The 16,371-nt window shown below is 53.4% G+C and overlaps 1 protein-coding gene across 1 annotated transcript in view; it reads left to right on the top strand.

Moving 5' to 3' along the window:
• The first annotated feature begins 713 nt into the window (after nt 1-713).
• Nucleotides 714-16,371, top strand: part of crb (cell polarity complex component crumbs) — a 275,406-nt gene continuing 259,748 nt past the window's right edge. Inside the window, exon 1 of the mRNA XM_077650465.1 lies at nt 714-1,073. Within this exon, the coding sequence (XP_077506591.1) occupies nt 1,040-1,073 (34 nt within the window). The 5' untranslated portion in view covers nt 714-1,039. The remainder of the gene's footprint in view (nt 1,074-16,371) is intronic.

Genomic DNA, 16,371 nt, shown 5'->3' with positions numbered 1-16,371 from the left:
GATGTGAAAGAATAGAGCGAGGTATATAAAAAAATGCAGTTCTCGCCCGGATCGCCGAGTGACAGTAAATTGCGCTGCATAGCAGCGCTTCATTGTGTGGCAATTAATTTCCTTTCTTTCATTTTTTTTTCCCTGCCACAAATTCCAATGACTCTACCACAAACTGAGCATACACACCACCCAGCCGGTGGAAGCCAAGCTTCGCGCTGCAGGCGTAAAACCGTTTCGCGTTGCCATGTCAGAAGGCAGCCTGCTACTGTAACGAGCGCGCACGAAAACACTTCTCTGGCAAACAGAAATGTAGCCGGCACCGCTTTGACCTCCCGACTCGCACGCGCTCTGTGCGGCGGTGTTAGGACACCGAAATTGCGACTCGCGTAGCGCACGCAATGCCCCGGGCCACTTTTCCGACTCTTGCAAGGATGCCGGCGCAGTAAAGACAAGAGCGGGGGGCCCGCGCAGCTAGCATCTCAAACGCCTGCCGGCCGCGCTTCGTGACGCGGCCGCCAGGTCGCCGCCGCCGCCGTGCAGGTTTCGCCGCGGCTCAACCCACATTCCTGAGCCACCCTCCTCACGGGTCACGTGGGCTCCTGCCCTCGCCAGCAACGCGCGGCGAAAGAGCCGGCCCCCAAGCGCATGCACACACATACACAAAAAAAAAAGGCCAAAGAGGAGCTGTGCCGCCACCTGCCGACGTTGGCGCCGCCTCGCTCGGCGAAGAAAACTTTTGCTCGGGCCGGTTGCGGCTGCTTTTGGTTCGCGGCGAGCGCGGCAGGTGTGGTCGAGGCGGGAGAGACGCGTTGTTGGCTGCGGGCACCTCCCGAGTCGTGGCGGTGGTGTTTCGGTGCGTGGCAGAGTTGTGTGTGCGGACCTGCACGGCGGCGGCGTCGGCGGCCGATAGACACTGCGGACACGACGGGCGAGCATGCAACGGACGAGCGGCTGCCTCGTGAGGTGACAGCCGGTCGGCGGCGACGCACAAGCAGCGAGGCTACTGCGGCACTATAATAATGACAACGCGCGGCGCTCGGCACCCACAATGAACGGATTCGCGATTTGGATTTTCGGCGCAGGTAAGCGATGTCTTTCTGTGAACGTCGTGCGTGCCTCGCTCTCTGCAAGCGAGAGCCGCACGCGTTGTCTTGACAACTCTCGTGGAGAGACTGGGTGTCGCCTGCCGAGCGGACCCCCAGTCTCTGCCGGCGGTATGTTGTGTCGGTTCTTGGTGGTTCTGGGAACCGTGGCGCCTGGCTCTCCCGAGTTTCGCGAACCGCCGATCGCGGTCGGCGCTGACAGACTCCGGGGCTGGCCGACGCCTTCGGGAAAGCGAAGCCGGGGGTCGTCGACAAACTTGTTCGACGTGCTGCTTTTCGCTGAGCGGTCGATGGTTCGTTTCGTATTCATGATATTCCAGCGCGACCTTGCGTTTGCCTCGTGGGCACCGAGTGGGCAGCCCGCGCTGCGCCGGTGCCCGAAAGGGCCGACAGGCGTGCACACGGTACGCGGCGTTTTTCGCCGCTCGCGCGCTGCGACCGGTGAGGCTCGTTAGTCGCAATGAGCGCGACGTCAAGCGGCAGCGCGGCATACCTCGTAGGCCGCGCTGCCGCTGGGCCTCAATCGCTTTACCTGACTGCATCGGCGACTAGGAAGCGACGCTGTTCGAGCGAGACCAGCTTAGGTGCCCCCCCACCCTCGCGTTTCACCGTCGTCTGAACCGCGCTGCCGGTTCGCGTCAGGTGGCAACGACCGGCGCCACCGCGCAGCAGCCACTCTGCGTCGCCCTCTATTGTGGATCACCTGTCAGAGACACGGCCGCGATAATGACGATGCCTCGAGGCGCTTTTCTTCTGAGGGCCGCCTCCGGCGTGTGATACGCGAGCGCGGCGTCGATATCTTACGCTGTCCGTGGGCGGTAATTAGCTTTGCCGGCGTCTAAATATAAGCTGGCCATTTCCGGAGCCGTGATCTGGAGTGCGCGCCTTTCGAGGCTGGTCTGTGGCCTGTATAGATTTGGCCACCAAATCGTCGTTTCGCCGCGTACTCGTGTTGCTCGCCATCCTCCCGTTGATATACTCCTCCCCCCCCCCCCCCCCCCCCCCCCCTTTTTTTTTTAACGAGCTACGCCTGTGTTTGGGCTCTGCTTTGGGCTAACAGACTCGAAACTTCCGGTGGCAGTGCCGGTACGCGCACTTCATACAGTCGGACACGGCTCGACGGCAATTGCTGAGTAAACCATGGCTGAATAAACCCGATTGCTGAGTAAACCATTGATACAAGTCTGGTGCGCTTCGATGCCGTTACAGTACCGCTCGCTTTCCCGAAAAATGGGTCCGATGGCAACCCAAGAAAAGCGAGGCTGCATTGTCTGCCACAGTGTCACCAGGTTCCATACTACTCCCATTCACAGATGTCTTTGTGGTACTGATAGCCACCGCCATGATTCCTCGTTTAGCGGCGAAATGGCAGTCGATCCTGTCAAATGGAGTGAATGTGCGTCTACTCAACATCTGTGCATATCGATGCTTGAAATAATCAACTTTGTTGCCTGGGGAGGCACATCTGGACAGATAAGCAGAAAGGAACGCGCAAGACTGTGCATTACATGCAAACACTGCGTTATGTGCGACATTTGTGGTGCACGTATGAGGCATAAAGTGGACCATTGCCAGGGTGCGCTTGCACATTAAGAGATCCTGTACGCATTGCATATGCCACCAAATCCACACTGAGGACCATGAAAAATGCCCTGTCCCGCATAGGTGAGTTAGCAGGAGGGATAGGCTAGACATTCTTACCGTTAAGAGCAGGTGCTTGTGTTACATGGTTTTTAGCCAACGCTGTGTCGGTTTAGCACAACTAGGAGGCTCTTTATCTGTAGTAGTAGTAGTGGTTTATTTAAAAATAATTATGAAAAGGAAGGGAAAGATTTTTGCTGGGCCCCGCATCTGCCATCGCTACGGGAAGCGCCTGAGCTGGGGCAGCGTAGATAAATGGATAGCAGGCAGACTGGATAAATTAAATGATGGAGTTGAGGGGACAGGCAGAAAGGATAGGGGGATGAGAGGTACAAATACAAGTATTCTATTTAGACTATATAACATATGTACAGGATTTTTTATCAGTCCAGAAGTCAATTTTCGTCCTGGTCCTTTACCATATACAGTGCCCATCCATATTTCATCTTGCCTGTCAGGTACACCAGAATGAGGGGGGGGGGGGGGGGGGGTAAGGGGGCGGTTCCCCCATCCCCCCCATTTTCCAACTGTTTAAGCTGTGATCAGATTTCTCAGGAACGCTTTAATTCTAGGGCGTTAGTAATGTAAAGCAGAGTGGGGGTGAGCGAGGTGGCTTCGTAGCCAGTCGTAAAGCACTTCGTATCAGTAACCTAAACCAGTCTTCTCCTAAGTGAAGTCGTTGATTGGCTGACCTTTGTTCATGAGCATGATTAGCAGAACTAAGACAGACTATGTGCAAACTTTTTCAGTGCAGTTTGTTCATGGTTAAAAAGCTGGCCGTTGGAATTCAAGTTTGATGTGTATCAACAAATACACCTTTGAACAGTGAAAAATTAACTAGAAATATGTAATTTAAGATGTAAACGAAACATGAAATAAACAACAAAATAAACTTGAGTCTTGCCCTACGCGCATGCGCGCACACACACACACACACACACACACACACACACACACACACACACACACACACACACACACACACACACACACACACAAAGAAAATAGTTGCGGAGTCCCTGGTGGCGGGTGCGGTGCCACCGATAAAGCTGTGCCCGTTCCCGAGTGTTATTGCTTAAAGTACTTTTCTGTGTTGGGACCGAAGTCTTCGGCCTTCTCTGCCAGCCCCTGGCCTGCTTGTCATGACCGGCGGCTAACCGCTGCAGAATCCTTCGGTCGTGACTGCTTTGTGTATCAGGCTGTCGCGCAAACTGGCACACACACTCACAAAAAAAGCGCGCAGAATCGCGGACGGCGCGTCCTGCGCGCCTTTTCTCGCCCATGCGTTGCGGCGGGGCATTGTTCGGGAACGCCGCCGAGGAAGGAAACCATCGGCGGATGAATTTTGATGAGCGAACAGCGTGGTACGCGATGCATAGCCAAGCAGTTATTTGCTTATTCGACACGTTCGTTGATGACCGCCTCGCGAAGCGCTGCTCTCGTTTCGAGGACGACACTCTTTTGCTTCTTTATTTTTCTGCGGCCGATGTGCCCTACCTAGTTGGTCGAACTCTGGGCTGGCGCTTGTGTAGCGGCTGTGCGGGACATTGGTCGCAGTGAGTCAAGGAGCCGCTGGAATGAGGTTCGCTTCCCCTGCCCAGCCTCTTTCTCCTCGCGCGCGTTTATTTTTTCGAAGGCACGCAGCAAACTGGTCGACGTTGATAACCGGGTCGGTTCAGTGAGAAAGGTGAACGATGAAGGAAAGGAATGGCGGGTCTGCTTCAGTTGTCAGTGCTGTGACGCTTTCTCCGCGACCACACAGCTCTGGAAGCTTGTCGGGCGCCTATTGTACTACTACACTCTCTGGTCGTTGCAAGGAGACCACGCGGAGGCGCCTTGACGCCACTGTCGCGCTGTCTGTAGCGAGGAGGTTCCAGCACCGCTCATGTGTCTGCAGGCTGTTCCGTTTACTTCCTGTTTTGTTTACGTGATGCAGGCGCTGACGCCTAGTGCGGTTCGCTCGGTGCTTGCGCATGCAGTCGTTGTGGACATACGTTGCAGAGCGGAATGTAAGGAGGCTCCTGCGTCGCCAGCACGGCTACACCTATAAGGTTCTTTATGCAGACGCCGAGTCAGCGTAAGGCCCGTCGTTGTGTGCTGTCTTTATTTTGTGCCGTGTGTACAGCGAGGAAATTGCAGCGGATGCCCCGACGTTGTAACTTTCCGTTGAGCAGGAAGCGAGCACAGCGCCACCATGACAGACAGGCGCGTTCTGTTTCGACCGTTTCCCTGCTTTGCCTCTCGTCTCTACTCGCTCTTCCGCCATGATTGCAAGACCGCGGCGTCCTCTAGCAGCAGGGACTCCGGTGGTGTACTGTGCAGGACAGAATATGGGTACTTTTCCGCTTTGCTGTTCTTGTTGCGCACAAATTTATTCTTTGAGGACGGGCACACACGTTCCAAGGTGTGCTTCTCTGACTGTGCTGTGACGGATCGGCTTTTAGTGTTCAATAGGCTGAGCTAGTTGGTGCATTCTTGGAAAACTGCAGCACAGATGGAACGACGGCAGAGAAGGAACAAGCAGACGAGGGCAACGCTGCACCGAGAAGTGCAGTCTTGTTTGGAACTGGCACGCTTTTGATAGCTTTTATAATCGCCTGAGGGACCTCTGGCATCAACCCAGCGGTGCAGTGGAAAAAAAATCAAAAGAAAAACAGGCTTGCGCAGAAAATCTTCATTATGTGCAAATGCTGAAAAGGAGTGAAGACAGGCTGACTCACGAGCTCTTATAGAGGCATGGGCCATCAGAGCCTGAAGTGCAGTCTGTCATCATTACGTCATCGGTGGCCCTGTCGAAGAAAAAGGTGGCTTTTTTGCGCGACGCTACAAGCATGTAAAGGAAGATGCAGATGTTCTTCGTTTCGTGGCCCCGAGGTAAAATTTCAATTTTCAGCGCAGCATCGCCCTCGTATGTTTGTTCCCATACTTTGCCGTTGTTCCATCTCTGCTGCCGTATTCTCAAGGGGAGTGGCAGAGCCGGCATCGTGCATCTCGGGGAGCGTAGTCTGCCATCTCGTCGTGATTGCAGAGACTCCTCCAGCTCTGACGAGGCGATAGGGGCACGCATCAGCCGGGGTATTTTTGGCCACTTGAATATTCGACAGCGGCGACCACTGCGCCTCCGTTCGTGTGTGGAAAGGGGGCACTCGATGCACCGCGTATGCACAGCCTGGAGGAACGGTGCTTGTGGTAACGGGCGTTGTCCAGGTACCTTTCCTTATTTCAAGGTGAGCGGGTCGGTCGCGGAGCAAGTGTCCTGACGCACATTTTGCGTGTATGCCTTTTTTCCGAGAGCCGCTTGCAGTGGTGACGAGAGCGTAGTGACTCATTGCGCGTGCCAAGTCGGAGTCGTTGCCGTATCGCACCCGAATGTGCTCGGCGAGTTAAAGGAAGTGTCAGCTAGATGATTCTAAACTGCGTTGTGTGACTGTTCGGAATTGGTTGTGAACCCTTCGATTGTTTGTTTCAATTTAAAAGAAATATTTTCTCAACTATTCAGGCCTCAAGAAATGCAGTTTGTTAGTTTTCCAGGGCAAAATACTAGGGTTAATTTTTTTTTTTTTTGCAGGGATGTACAAAATATCGCACAAAGGGCCATGATTGCTGAAAATAGCAACATCGAAAGGCCGTCGATTTTCACGGACACCCGAAAGATCGCGTAACTAACCTCTATTTCGAAGGTGCGCATTACGCCTTAAATTAAAAAAAAAGAAAACTACTAGCGGGAGGATGTGTCTGCACAAAAATTGCGGGAGACGTGCTATCCCGCTCACTGGTTCGCCAAGTATCATTTACTGCGTTAGCAATATGGCATGAAAAACTGCCCTAATTGGGACGTAAAGCCGCTGCGGTGGCTCAGTGCTAAAATTTCAGCCATGGCGCTTGGCTGCTGTCCCTAAAGACGCGGGTTCGATCCCGGCTGCGGCGGTCCAATTTCGATGGAGGCGAAATTCTAGAGGCCCGTGTGCTGTGCGATGTCAGTGCACGTTAAAAAACCCCAGGTGGTCGAAATTATTCCAGAGCCCTTCACTATGGCGTCCCTCATAGCCTGGGTTGCTTTGCGACGTTAAACTCCGCAAAACCAAACCTAATTGGGACGTAAAAGATGCGAAATCCACCTCAAACAAAAAAAAATCACTGCTAGGTGCAGCCTGCTCTCAGAAAAAAAAAAAAAAAAGCTGGGAGTTTTCTTAGTACGCAGTTGTGTGGATAGCGTGTCAAAGGGTTAATTTTTTGGTTTATTCTAGGAAATAAGGGAATTGACTTACGTTCGAGCAAATGCGGAAACTATCTCCTAGTTGCCGACGTCGAACAACATATCGTCGTTGGTGTGCGACCTGTGTGCCATTTTTTTTCCGTTCCTCCGAGATAAATCCGCCGATTATTTTGCTTCCTAATTTTTATCGCGCGCTTTACCCTCAGCGCCGTGAAGTGGTGGCGTCGATTGCGCCACCCCATTGCAACCGGCGCTCGTATTGTAATTTCGTTAGCATTGTGTAATCGTTCCCTTTCGGCGATCCGCGCCCTATCGGGTCTCCCCAGTTATCAGCCGCGATTTGATTCGCGCGTGAATCGGCGCTGTCCCGTCACTTGCACGTGGCGTGATGGAGGCCCGCGTTGTCTCGCGTCGCCGAGTAGCTGTTTATCGGAAAGCGACGATGGAAAGCGCGGCTGGTACGAATCGATACCGGGCTCGCTTAGTCAACGGCTGTGCGTTTGAATGATTGACGTTTTACGTGACGCGAACGCTTTGGCGCGTGCTGCGTTCGTTTTTTTTTTCCGGTCGCGGCTAGTAGTATCGTGAGTCAGCCCCGTGCTTTACGCGCCAACGGGCAGCAGCAGCATGGATCCGCGACTGATGCTGCGCATGTCGCGGGGGAACATCTCGACCGGTCCGTACTGGTACGGCCGCGCCACACACACACACGCACACACACACACACACACACACCTGTTTTTGCATTGTTCGTGATCCTTGTGTTTGGAGATTTCGGTAGGTCGCAAAGTGGTGGCGTGTTTGCAAGAAAAAAAGGCGTCTTTCCTGGTGTTTGTCGAGTGCACAGTTGTATCGCTTTTTGACACTTAACGAGCCCGAGGTTGTTTCCTTTCCAGCAAAGTTAGCCCTCGTCTCGTTGAAGAAATCTCACGGTGCGGCGTACGGGATCTGGCGGATATTTCATGCTGTGCAGTATAATATTTCAATGCCGCTTTCAGGAACTGGAGATATTTCGATACTTCATTTAAGGGATTTAACGGGACCAAAACTGCAAATCTCCTGCTCCGCAGACTACAGTGTCTGCAACAAAACTGTGCTTTTCGCACAATATTATTACAGTTAGTGAGTAGACAAAAACCAGGTCACCCTAGCACTAGCTGCAATTTCCTCCTCCTCGTCGGCAGCACCGCGACACAACAGCGCCCTCTTTGCCTCGCGACTGTCTGTCGTAACAATATTATCCGTTCCACGAGCGAGCAACACCTCTGTCACACGGGCACTTTAAATGGCTATTTAGTCGATAGCCCTCGAAAATCTCAGTCGTGACCGAATGAGTTGTGCCGCTGCTGCATGGCAGACTCGGTCGCCGTCGAGAGATTCTATCATCGTGCGCCCAGGTGCCGCGGCGCCACCGTCGCAGCCAGCAATTTTGCAAGCAATCAGCCCACAAGTTTTATTTGAGAAAGTTATAAACGAAAAGTGTGTTCGTCATGGTAACAGTTAATCACCCTTGAAATTGATTTCGTTGCTGTGGACAAGTTGCAGTAGCACTCTTGAACTTTTCAAGAAGCTGCTGTCTTGTTGCTGTGTCACCGGCAGCAATAGTAATGTTTGCCGCATGCTTTGCGGCGCGGCCTGAAAAATAAGCTTCATATTTTCAAGTTGAATTAGTTTTCAGCAATTATACTGCTCAATAGACTATCGGTTCGAGGGCCATCGAATGGCCGTGTGACAGCGGTATAAAACAGGCGTTAGAAGTGTGGACCATTTTTGCGTTATCATTGTGTGTGGTGATAAGGAAGAATTTTAGGCGTTGAATAGTTGCCATGCGTTACCTAGGCGGCCAAAAGGTGTTGCCCCCGTATAGACATTTCTCTACTGGGCTGGCTGTGTGAGGTGTTTTCTATGATTTTACATGTCTCGGGAATTTGCCTTTATACGTATAAGTTAAGGACTGTTTTTTTCCCCTCGTGCTTTTTTTCTTGTCTTAAAGTGTATGACTGAGTTTTCAACAGAAGTTTGGTTTTTTCGCTGAGCTTACAAACGGACAAGAGTATGGTGGTCGACGGTTTTCACTAGTACGCGACTTGGACCGCACGCAGTCACGTTTGAGCTTGCGTGCTGGGGTAGCAACCAGTGCCGCGGTTGCACCAGCTGCCATTCTCTGTGCGCAGATGTTTAGGGAACCTCGGGTAGTCGAAATAATCCGCAGTCTGGCTCTGCGGCGCGTTTTGCACTGTCTCTTTTTGACCCCACATTCATCGCTTCCCTCATGACGCGCACCCATCCACTTTTCTCTTTCCTAGTGAGCAACTGGTTCCGTCCCTCTACATGCCTAGAGTCACTAAATAAAGACTTAGAGTACCGTCACTGCAGCACGGCAGTAAGCAGGGGCGGCCATTTTGTTGTTTATCATTGTTGCCAGATTGCCGCTTCGGCGACCTCGCCGCTAACTTTGGCCCGGCCATTTTGTAAACAACGCTATTAGCCACCCTGCGCTGCGGCGGGGATCGTAGCCGTACGGCATGGAGCCGCTCAGGTGCAAACGGTAAGCGTTTTCCATCATTCTGCGAGTTGAAACAGCCAACAACGCAGCAAAACGGCATCCTCGTATGCTCTTGTGCAGCTCAAATGCTGCGAGGCGCGGAAACCCTGGTCACTGAGTCGGTCACCGGCAGCACTCGCAGCGTCGCAGCACTAGGACTACCACAGTTGCCCGACTGAAAACGCATAAGCCACAAAATGGCAGCCCCCATGAACCGTCGCAGTGTAAACAAATATCACGTGATGCAAACTGACCAATGATCGTGGCGGCGGCACATAACAATAGGAGAAAAGTGTGCCGGTGCTCTAAGTCTTTATTTAGTGACTCTATACATGCCCATTCGCGATATGTTGCGCGTACAAGTGCCTGGCGGATGTTGTCGAGCCGCGCAGCCTCACTTTGCTCGACCCGGAGCTCCTCCTTGCCGCTGTAAACGCGTCGTCTTCGTTCTCGGTTCTAGAGCTGGTGTGGGGGTCAAAACATTCCCCATCGTTAAAATGCAAACGTGCTCTGCATGCGCGTCGGTGGCTGCGTGGCCCGGTGAAGGGCGGTTTTTCGCCCCCCCCCTCCCCCCCCCCCCTCCCCCCCCCCTCCCCCCCTTTTCTGCAAGTGGCGCACCGAGCGGGCAGCCCATCTGCGCAGCTACCGCGATCCCCTCCTCGCGGAGGCTGCCTATCCTAGCTCTGCCGCTGGCTGCCTGCCCTATCTACTGCCGTCCTTATCGGCCCCGCGCACCTAGGGAGCCGAAATACGGCCGAGACGGGCTGGCTTTCCTCCGCTGCCTGTCGGGCTGGGGACTCACCGCGTTCCCCCAAGCAACAAAACCTTCTCCACGCGCTGTGGAAGAAAAGCGGCGCTTTTGTCCTGTTCCCCTCTGTCCCATTATGAAACCTCATCGACGTGTCGAACCTGCGGTGTTGCTTGCCAGGGCCGCCGAGCACTGGAAAGCAGGGATGAGTGGAGCATGCATTGTATTGCGTCTTGCGTAGCGCGGCGGAATGCGAGGGGGAACTGTTTCCTCGAAAAGTGCGCTCTTTTCCTGCGCCTGAAATCCGTGAAACACCTTGCTACGTGGAACTGGGCTTTCGCATCGCTTGTCTAACAGACCTCGCGTTTCCTTGTAGCGTGCTGCCTTTTGAATTTTTCGCGAGGAGCGAAAATAGGTAGCTTTCTCTGTGTCGGACAGCCGTACGGCACCTGCGGTAACGCGTTGCCGTTGCTACCGTTGCCAGGCTTTCCAAGCCACATTTGCCGTACGGTAGCAATTGCTGTAGCTGCTGTGTTTACCGTACGGTGGAGCTAGATGTCTGTAATATCTCATTACACCTGTGACTTTTTGCACTCCATGCGAAGCCGGTGCTGGTGGAAGGTGCGTTTGAAAAAGCTTCTCTCTGTCGTAATGCGAATGAATTGCCGTGTATCCGGATGCGTAATGTTCGTAGTGATGTCTCCACGCCGCGGGCTGCTGCAGCTTGGTGTGTGCATACGTGCTTCAGAAAGTCGGATAGTTTACCGTTGCGTTATGTAGGCATCAGTGAATGTCCCCAAAAAGACTTGCGCCTTTGATAAATGGAGATTCATGAAAGCTTTCGCTTGGCAATAGCTTGGCAGGCTGATCGGGATTGCGTCGAAGCGTGACCCGTGTGCCCCGTAGCGGAGCAGTAATTAATTCTTGGCGCGTCGCGAGTTGTTTATTATTATCAGCTGTTTTGGGGCCAAGAAATTAGACTGCTGCCGCAACTCAAGCTTTAGGCCACTAGCAGTAGGAAAACGTTATTCTGTACCGAATACTACCCAAAGAGCTGCTTGGAAGAATGGCTGAATGCAAACCCCTGTATGTAACGGGCGGGGTTTTGCCTCTGTAAACAAAGCAGGAAAGAGTACGGGACAGCAATCATGGACGACCCTTTACGTACAGCGCATCACTGGTCGAAGCTGTTAACCCGCGCCTTCTTCCGGTTACACTCGGACTTCCCGGCCGACGCGGGGACACGGCGGGAGCACCTGCGTGCATGCAAGCGGCTGCTTGGCGAGCTGCTGGACTTAAGAAACAAAAAAGATCGCTGGCGGAATGTACGCGTTTTTGTAGAGGCCCGGGTTCGAAGCAGAGTGCATAGTTCGAGCTTTGGTGGGTCTGGCACGAAACCTGTGGCTTATGCACGCCAGCCACACATGCCGCCACGGTCGCATGCGACAGAAGCATTATGGCTGCGGCAGTTGGGCAGAACGCAGCGTGGGAGAGCGTTGCGGAAATGCAGCGGCGTAAATATAGCGCTGCTCACTTGTTTTTTTTTTTTTACCCCGTTCTGCAGAAGCAGACAGGCACCAGTCACGCGTTGTTTTGTCTGGCGTGACCAGAGTGTGTACGGCGCTGATGCTTGTCCTCGCTTTCGAAGACGGCGGAGTACATCGCGCAGAGCCGTGTGACGGGTAGGCGCAAATGCAGTCGCTCGGTGAGTGCCTTCAGGGACGCCTATAGATGAGAGCAGCACGGTATGTATGTTCCTAGCTGGGACTCGGAACCTTGCGACAGCGGCCGCGAATCGCCGACCTTGTTACTTTTTTTTTTTTACTAATACGAAATAATGGCGGCATTTGTGTAGTATTTGTTCACAATGGAGACGGGCCAGGAGGATGAGCTGCGAAAGTATCCGGTGTTGTGGTCGACTTCTCATGATTGCAGCCGCAACTGGTGTGCAGTCCAGACGATGCGAAAAGCACTTCCTGGTCGCAGTCTGTGCAGCACTACGCATTCCCTTGCCTTGAACATTACTTCTGGGAAGAGCGGGGGGGGGCGCTGAGCCCTGCGCTTCAAGTGTTCTACTCCGTGTATGAAGTGGAGACGAGAGGTAATGTCCTAGTACGGCGGTGCACGTCTGTGGATCTGCGGCGCGCACTTCACAAATCACGGTTAAATTCGGTTGAGCTTTGTTATATAGTTTCAATATCGGTTGGAAACAAGTTTGCCTCCATCAGTGGCAAGTCGTTAGGCGGTGAATGAAAGCACAGGGCGTTCTACCACAGTCGCTGCATGTTGATAACTTCAGATGAACGTGGTTCGGGGACGCTCAGCATTGCTGTGTTGGGGTTTTATTCTTGTTCTGTTTTTTTCTCGCCTCTTTTTATGTGTTGGGAGACTTCAGATTTTGTCTGAAAGGAAAACTATTTGCTGTTCCTGAAGTTTGTTTGCTTTTCTTTATCGGTTTAGTGACTGGCACGCAGTGGCTGATCCCAACGCAGAGTGCCCGGGCTTCAAAAGCGGCTCCAAAATGTCTCGCTCATTTTCATGGAAGAATTATAATTTCGTCCGCGTGATTTACGCGGTACTGCGTAGGGCACTCGCTTGTCGGTTACTGTGCGGACTCGCCGACTATGCGCGTTCTGACTTCACGCACAGCCATCAGGCTGGTTTTTTGGCCTGTGCACCGCTGGTCCCGCCTCTTCTCATCCCTGGCATTAACGGCATCGGACTTTGCCAGCAAACCCGGCCCACGCAGCGTAGCATGTATCGAGGCGCCCTTGACGTCTCTCGACCTTACAGCGGCCTCTGGGCCATGGTGATGGCGCGGCCGCCTTCGCGCTGATTTTTCCGTCCCAGCGGGCGGCCGCTTATGAATAGTCGCGTACCCTCTTCTGTCGCATCGCTTCGCCCACCGCGCTGTGGGTCGGAATGACTGCGCACGAGGGCTTCAGCAGCTCGGAATGTCACCCTGCGTCGCCTGGCGCGCGTTGGAGGGGGTCCCTTCGAAGCGGCGTTGATTACAGCTGGAACCAATTCAATTGTTTGGCCTTCCTTTTGGCCCGGTTGACTTTCATTCGACGGCAGAAGACGTATTCGCGTCTTCCATCCCAGTATTTTTGTTCAACTCGATTAACATTTGTGATGTTTGATGACGCCAAGGCTATGGCACTGTAGCCTAGCCTCAGAGATCTGGTGAGGGATGTATTCATGTCATCGCAGTTTGCTTCGAAAGTTGCCCTATAAATAAAAGCTTCGTCTTCAATGAAGGTAGCCTCTTTCTGATTGGAATGCCATAATATGTCGGCGCAGGCCGACCTTAATTTGTTCAGAGTTCCTTTAATGTAAGTTGGGATCCCGCAGGCGTATACTCTTCGGTTTCGGTGCGGTGGCCTTATAAAGGTACTTTAACTGCTCCGTCGCCTTGCTCCTGCCTGCCGACGGCAGCGCCAACTTGTTCGTAAAGCGGACCTCCTGGCTTGGAACGCCGGCACTGGGGCACCGCATCGCTGCGCCGCATGCCTTCATCCAAGAGGTTAACCTTCACTTTTGAACTCTTCATGTGCCACAGGGCATACTTTCAAGATTTCATTCATGGCTTCCCTCCTGAGATTGCTCCGCTGATAACACCAGGGCGGTGAGGTTCTTGGAACCCACTTTGGAACTCACTTGTGCACTTTCGCACTTAAAAAAAAAAATCGGGGAGGCGGTTTAGCCAGGACACAGACTTGCTAACATATTCACCGACCGGATGGTTATTCGCGTCTGCGTTAATTAGAGCTGTTCGCTTTCATTAATCCAGAAGCCCATCTCTACCAAGTACTAGTTCGCCCTCGACGAGTCCTGGGGATTTCAGCAGTACGTCCACCACAGAAAACACACTTGCAGGGTCAGATCAACACTGAATCAAATCAGTGCATCGCCTGGAGTTAGTCCGTTGAAGAAAGGAGCAAACGCTGCGTCTACCGTGCGCACGTCGGGACGTTCGTTCAGAGCGTGCTGCAAAACGCTCCTGAATCTTCCTGTCACCCTCCGTACCGTAGAATCCGGTCTCAAAAGAACACGTTATGTTCCGGACGAAGCGTCTCTGGTGGAAAAATTCGCCTGGCGATGATCGGATGCTTTGAGGTTCTCCTCGCTAACAGCGTTGCCGTCCCGAGCCCCATTAGAGCCGATTGTACGGTTCGGCGCCTTTGGAGCCCGTCAGCGGTTGTGTGTGCTGTGAGGAAGCGCTAAAGCGCGTCGCGCGCGGTGCGTGCCCAATAAGTGTACGCAGCCGGTAGTGGCAAAGGCGGTTAGCGCGCTTCGGAAGTTATATTTTTTGCCACTGCCAAGAGGCTGGCCACTGCCGCCTGTGGGCGTGCAACCTATCGCTGCCTGCAGTTTCTTTGTGCTTAGGTCTGACTGCGAGCAAGAAATGTGTGTGTGCGCGCAGGTCTCTTTACCACTGGAGCTGTCCGCGGTCCCCCGCCTGCGTCTGGAAAACAAAGGCGGCCGCTGTACCTCCAGCTCCCTGCACCTTTGCAGCTATCAAGGGTGGGGGGAGTCTCCCCCCTCCCCCCTTTCACTACAGGCACAGGTGCCGCCGCCGGAGCGAAGAGGGACGGCGGTGACCCGGGGGTCACCTTGCGTCCCTGCCGCCGCCGTGTTGGAAAACCACGCGCGAGAGGAATGCGTGGCGGGAGCGGGCGAAGCGTTGCTGGGTGCTGAGTCACCCTTGGACGGAGTTTAGTACCTCGCCTCTTTCGGGAGGGGGGGGGGGGGAGCGGCCAAGATCCGCCTTTGGGCACTCCGCGAATTGTGTTCGCTCGTCCGGGGGCTCGTCCGCGTGGCGCGCGACGCCGCTGTTTGCAGCCGGGCTGGCTGCGGCGGTTGGACCACGCGGGCTACCTTGTCCTGTTCGTCGCTCTGTTCGCGTCCTGGTGTGTGTCCACATGCGAAGGCAACCAACCACTGGAGCACGACGGTGCAGCCGCTGCGGGATTCGAGTCGAGCACTCGGGGGCTTTTTGATCGAGCGCCTGCAGAGCGGCACTGCATTGATGCTTTGCGGACGGAGCAGAGCTGTGAGGATATTATTGCCGCGAAAGGGTGCAAGCGTGCAGCAACGTGGCACTCCGCTTGGGGGTTGGCTGCGAAGGGTACTGGGCAGTCTGGAGACGGATGCGACTTGGCTCCCCGACCGAGGGCACAGAGCAAGCGGCTAGACCGGACAGAGCCATTATTTGCATCGGTTGCCAGCTGGGTCGTACTCGGTGCCTAGACACACCGTGGGAGAATGTGAGGGAAACCGTGGCTTTCGGGTTGTTCCAAGGTTAACGCTTCATAAGGCGGAAGCTCTGTGCGTGTCTCACGCGTCTACAAATGGTATCTCAAGGAATTGAATACCATCACTTTTAAGCCATTTAGACCACTAGTTTTGTGGAAAGAACGGGGACACAGTTGTACCAATGTCTTCGTAAAAAAAGACTTTAAATGTGGTTCGCATCTGTACCTCAGTCTTTGGTACATATCAAATAACTTGCATTAGAACTGAAAATTTCTTGATGACGTATTGTGAGAGTTGAGTGACGGAAAAGACAGAAGCTCAGCAGTTTCTCGAAATTTTTCCCGCCAAAAACAAACAAAACACCAACGAGGCCTATTAGCAAAAGATAAAAACACTGCAATAGTTTGTTTCATGATTTGATAGTATGCAGCACGCAAATAACTTTCATTACGTGTGCACCGTTTTTCGTTTGCCGCCACTTGAAGCAAGTGGGACACGTGTCCCGCTGTCCTACAGCGAGCATTGATGCAGCAGTGGTCGGTGAAACTTGGTCGCAAACAAGCTGAGAGAACGAGAAAGTCACCAGATATTGGAGGACGCTAAATAATTCATATTTTTTTTCCCGCTTATTATGTGAACGATCGTGAGACTTGTACGGCTAATACCCTCTTTACACGGGCAGCCTTTACCGTGGTTAAGCTTAACTACAGTTCAGGCATTTAACCGCGGTTAGGGTTAACTGCAGTTCGCCGCGCTTACACACAGTTAAGCCATCTCGGTTAGTGCGACGAAACAGATCATGTGATACTCGCCTCATTGAAGTTAAAACGTCGCCCTCTCAGGCGTATTATTAAACAGGGCTACGTTG

The sequence above is a fragment of the Amblyomma americanum genome, chromosome 1, assembly GCF_052857255.1.
Source record: "Amblyomma americanum isolate KBUSLIRL-KWMA chromosome 1, ASM5285725v1, whole genome shotgun sequence".
Taxonomy (NCBI): Eukaryota; Metazoa; Arthropoda; class Arachnida; order Ixodida; family Ixodidae; genus Amblyomma; species Amblyomma americanum.
Note: the sequence above shows the minus strand (reverse complement) of the source record. Positions and strands in the feature narration are given on the sequence as shown.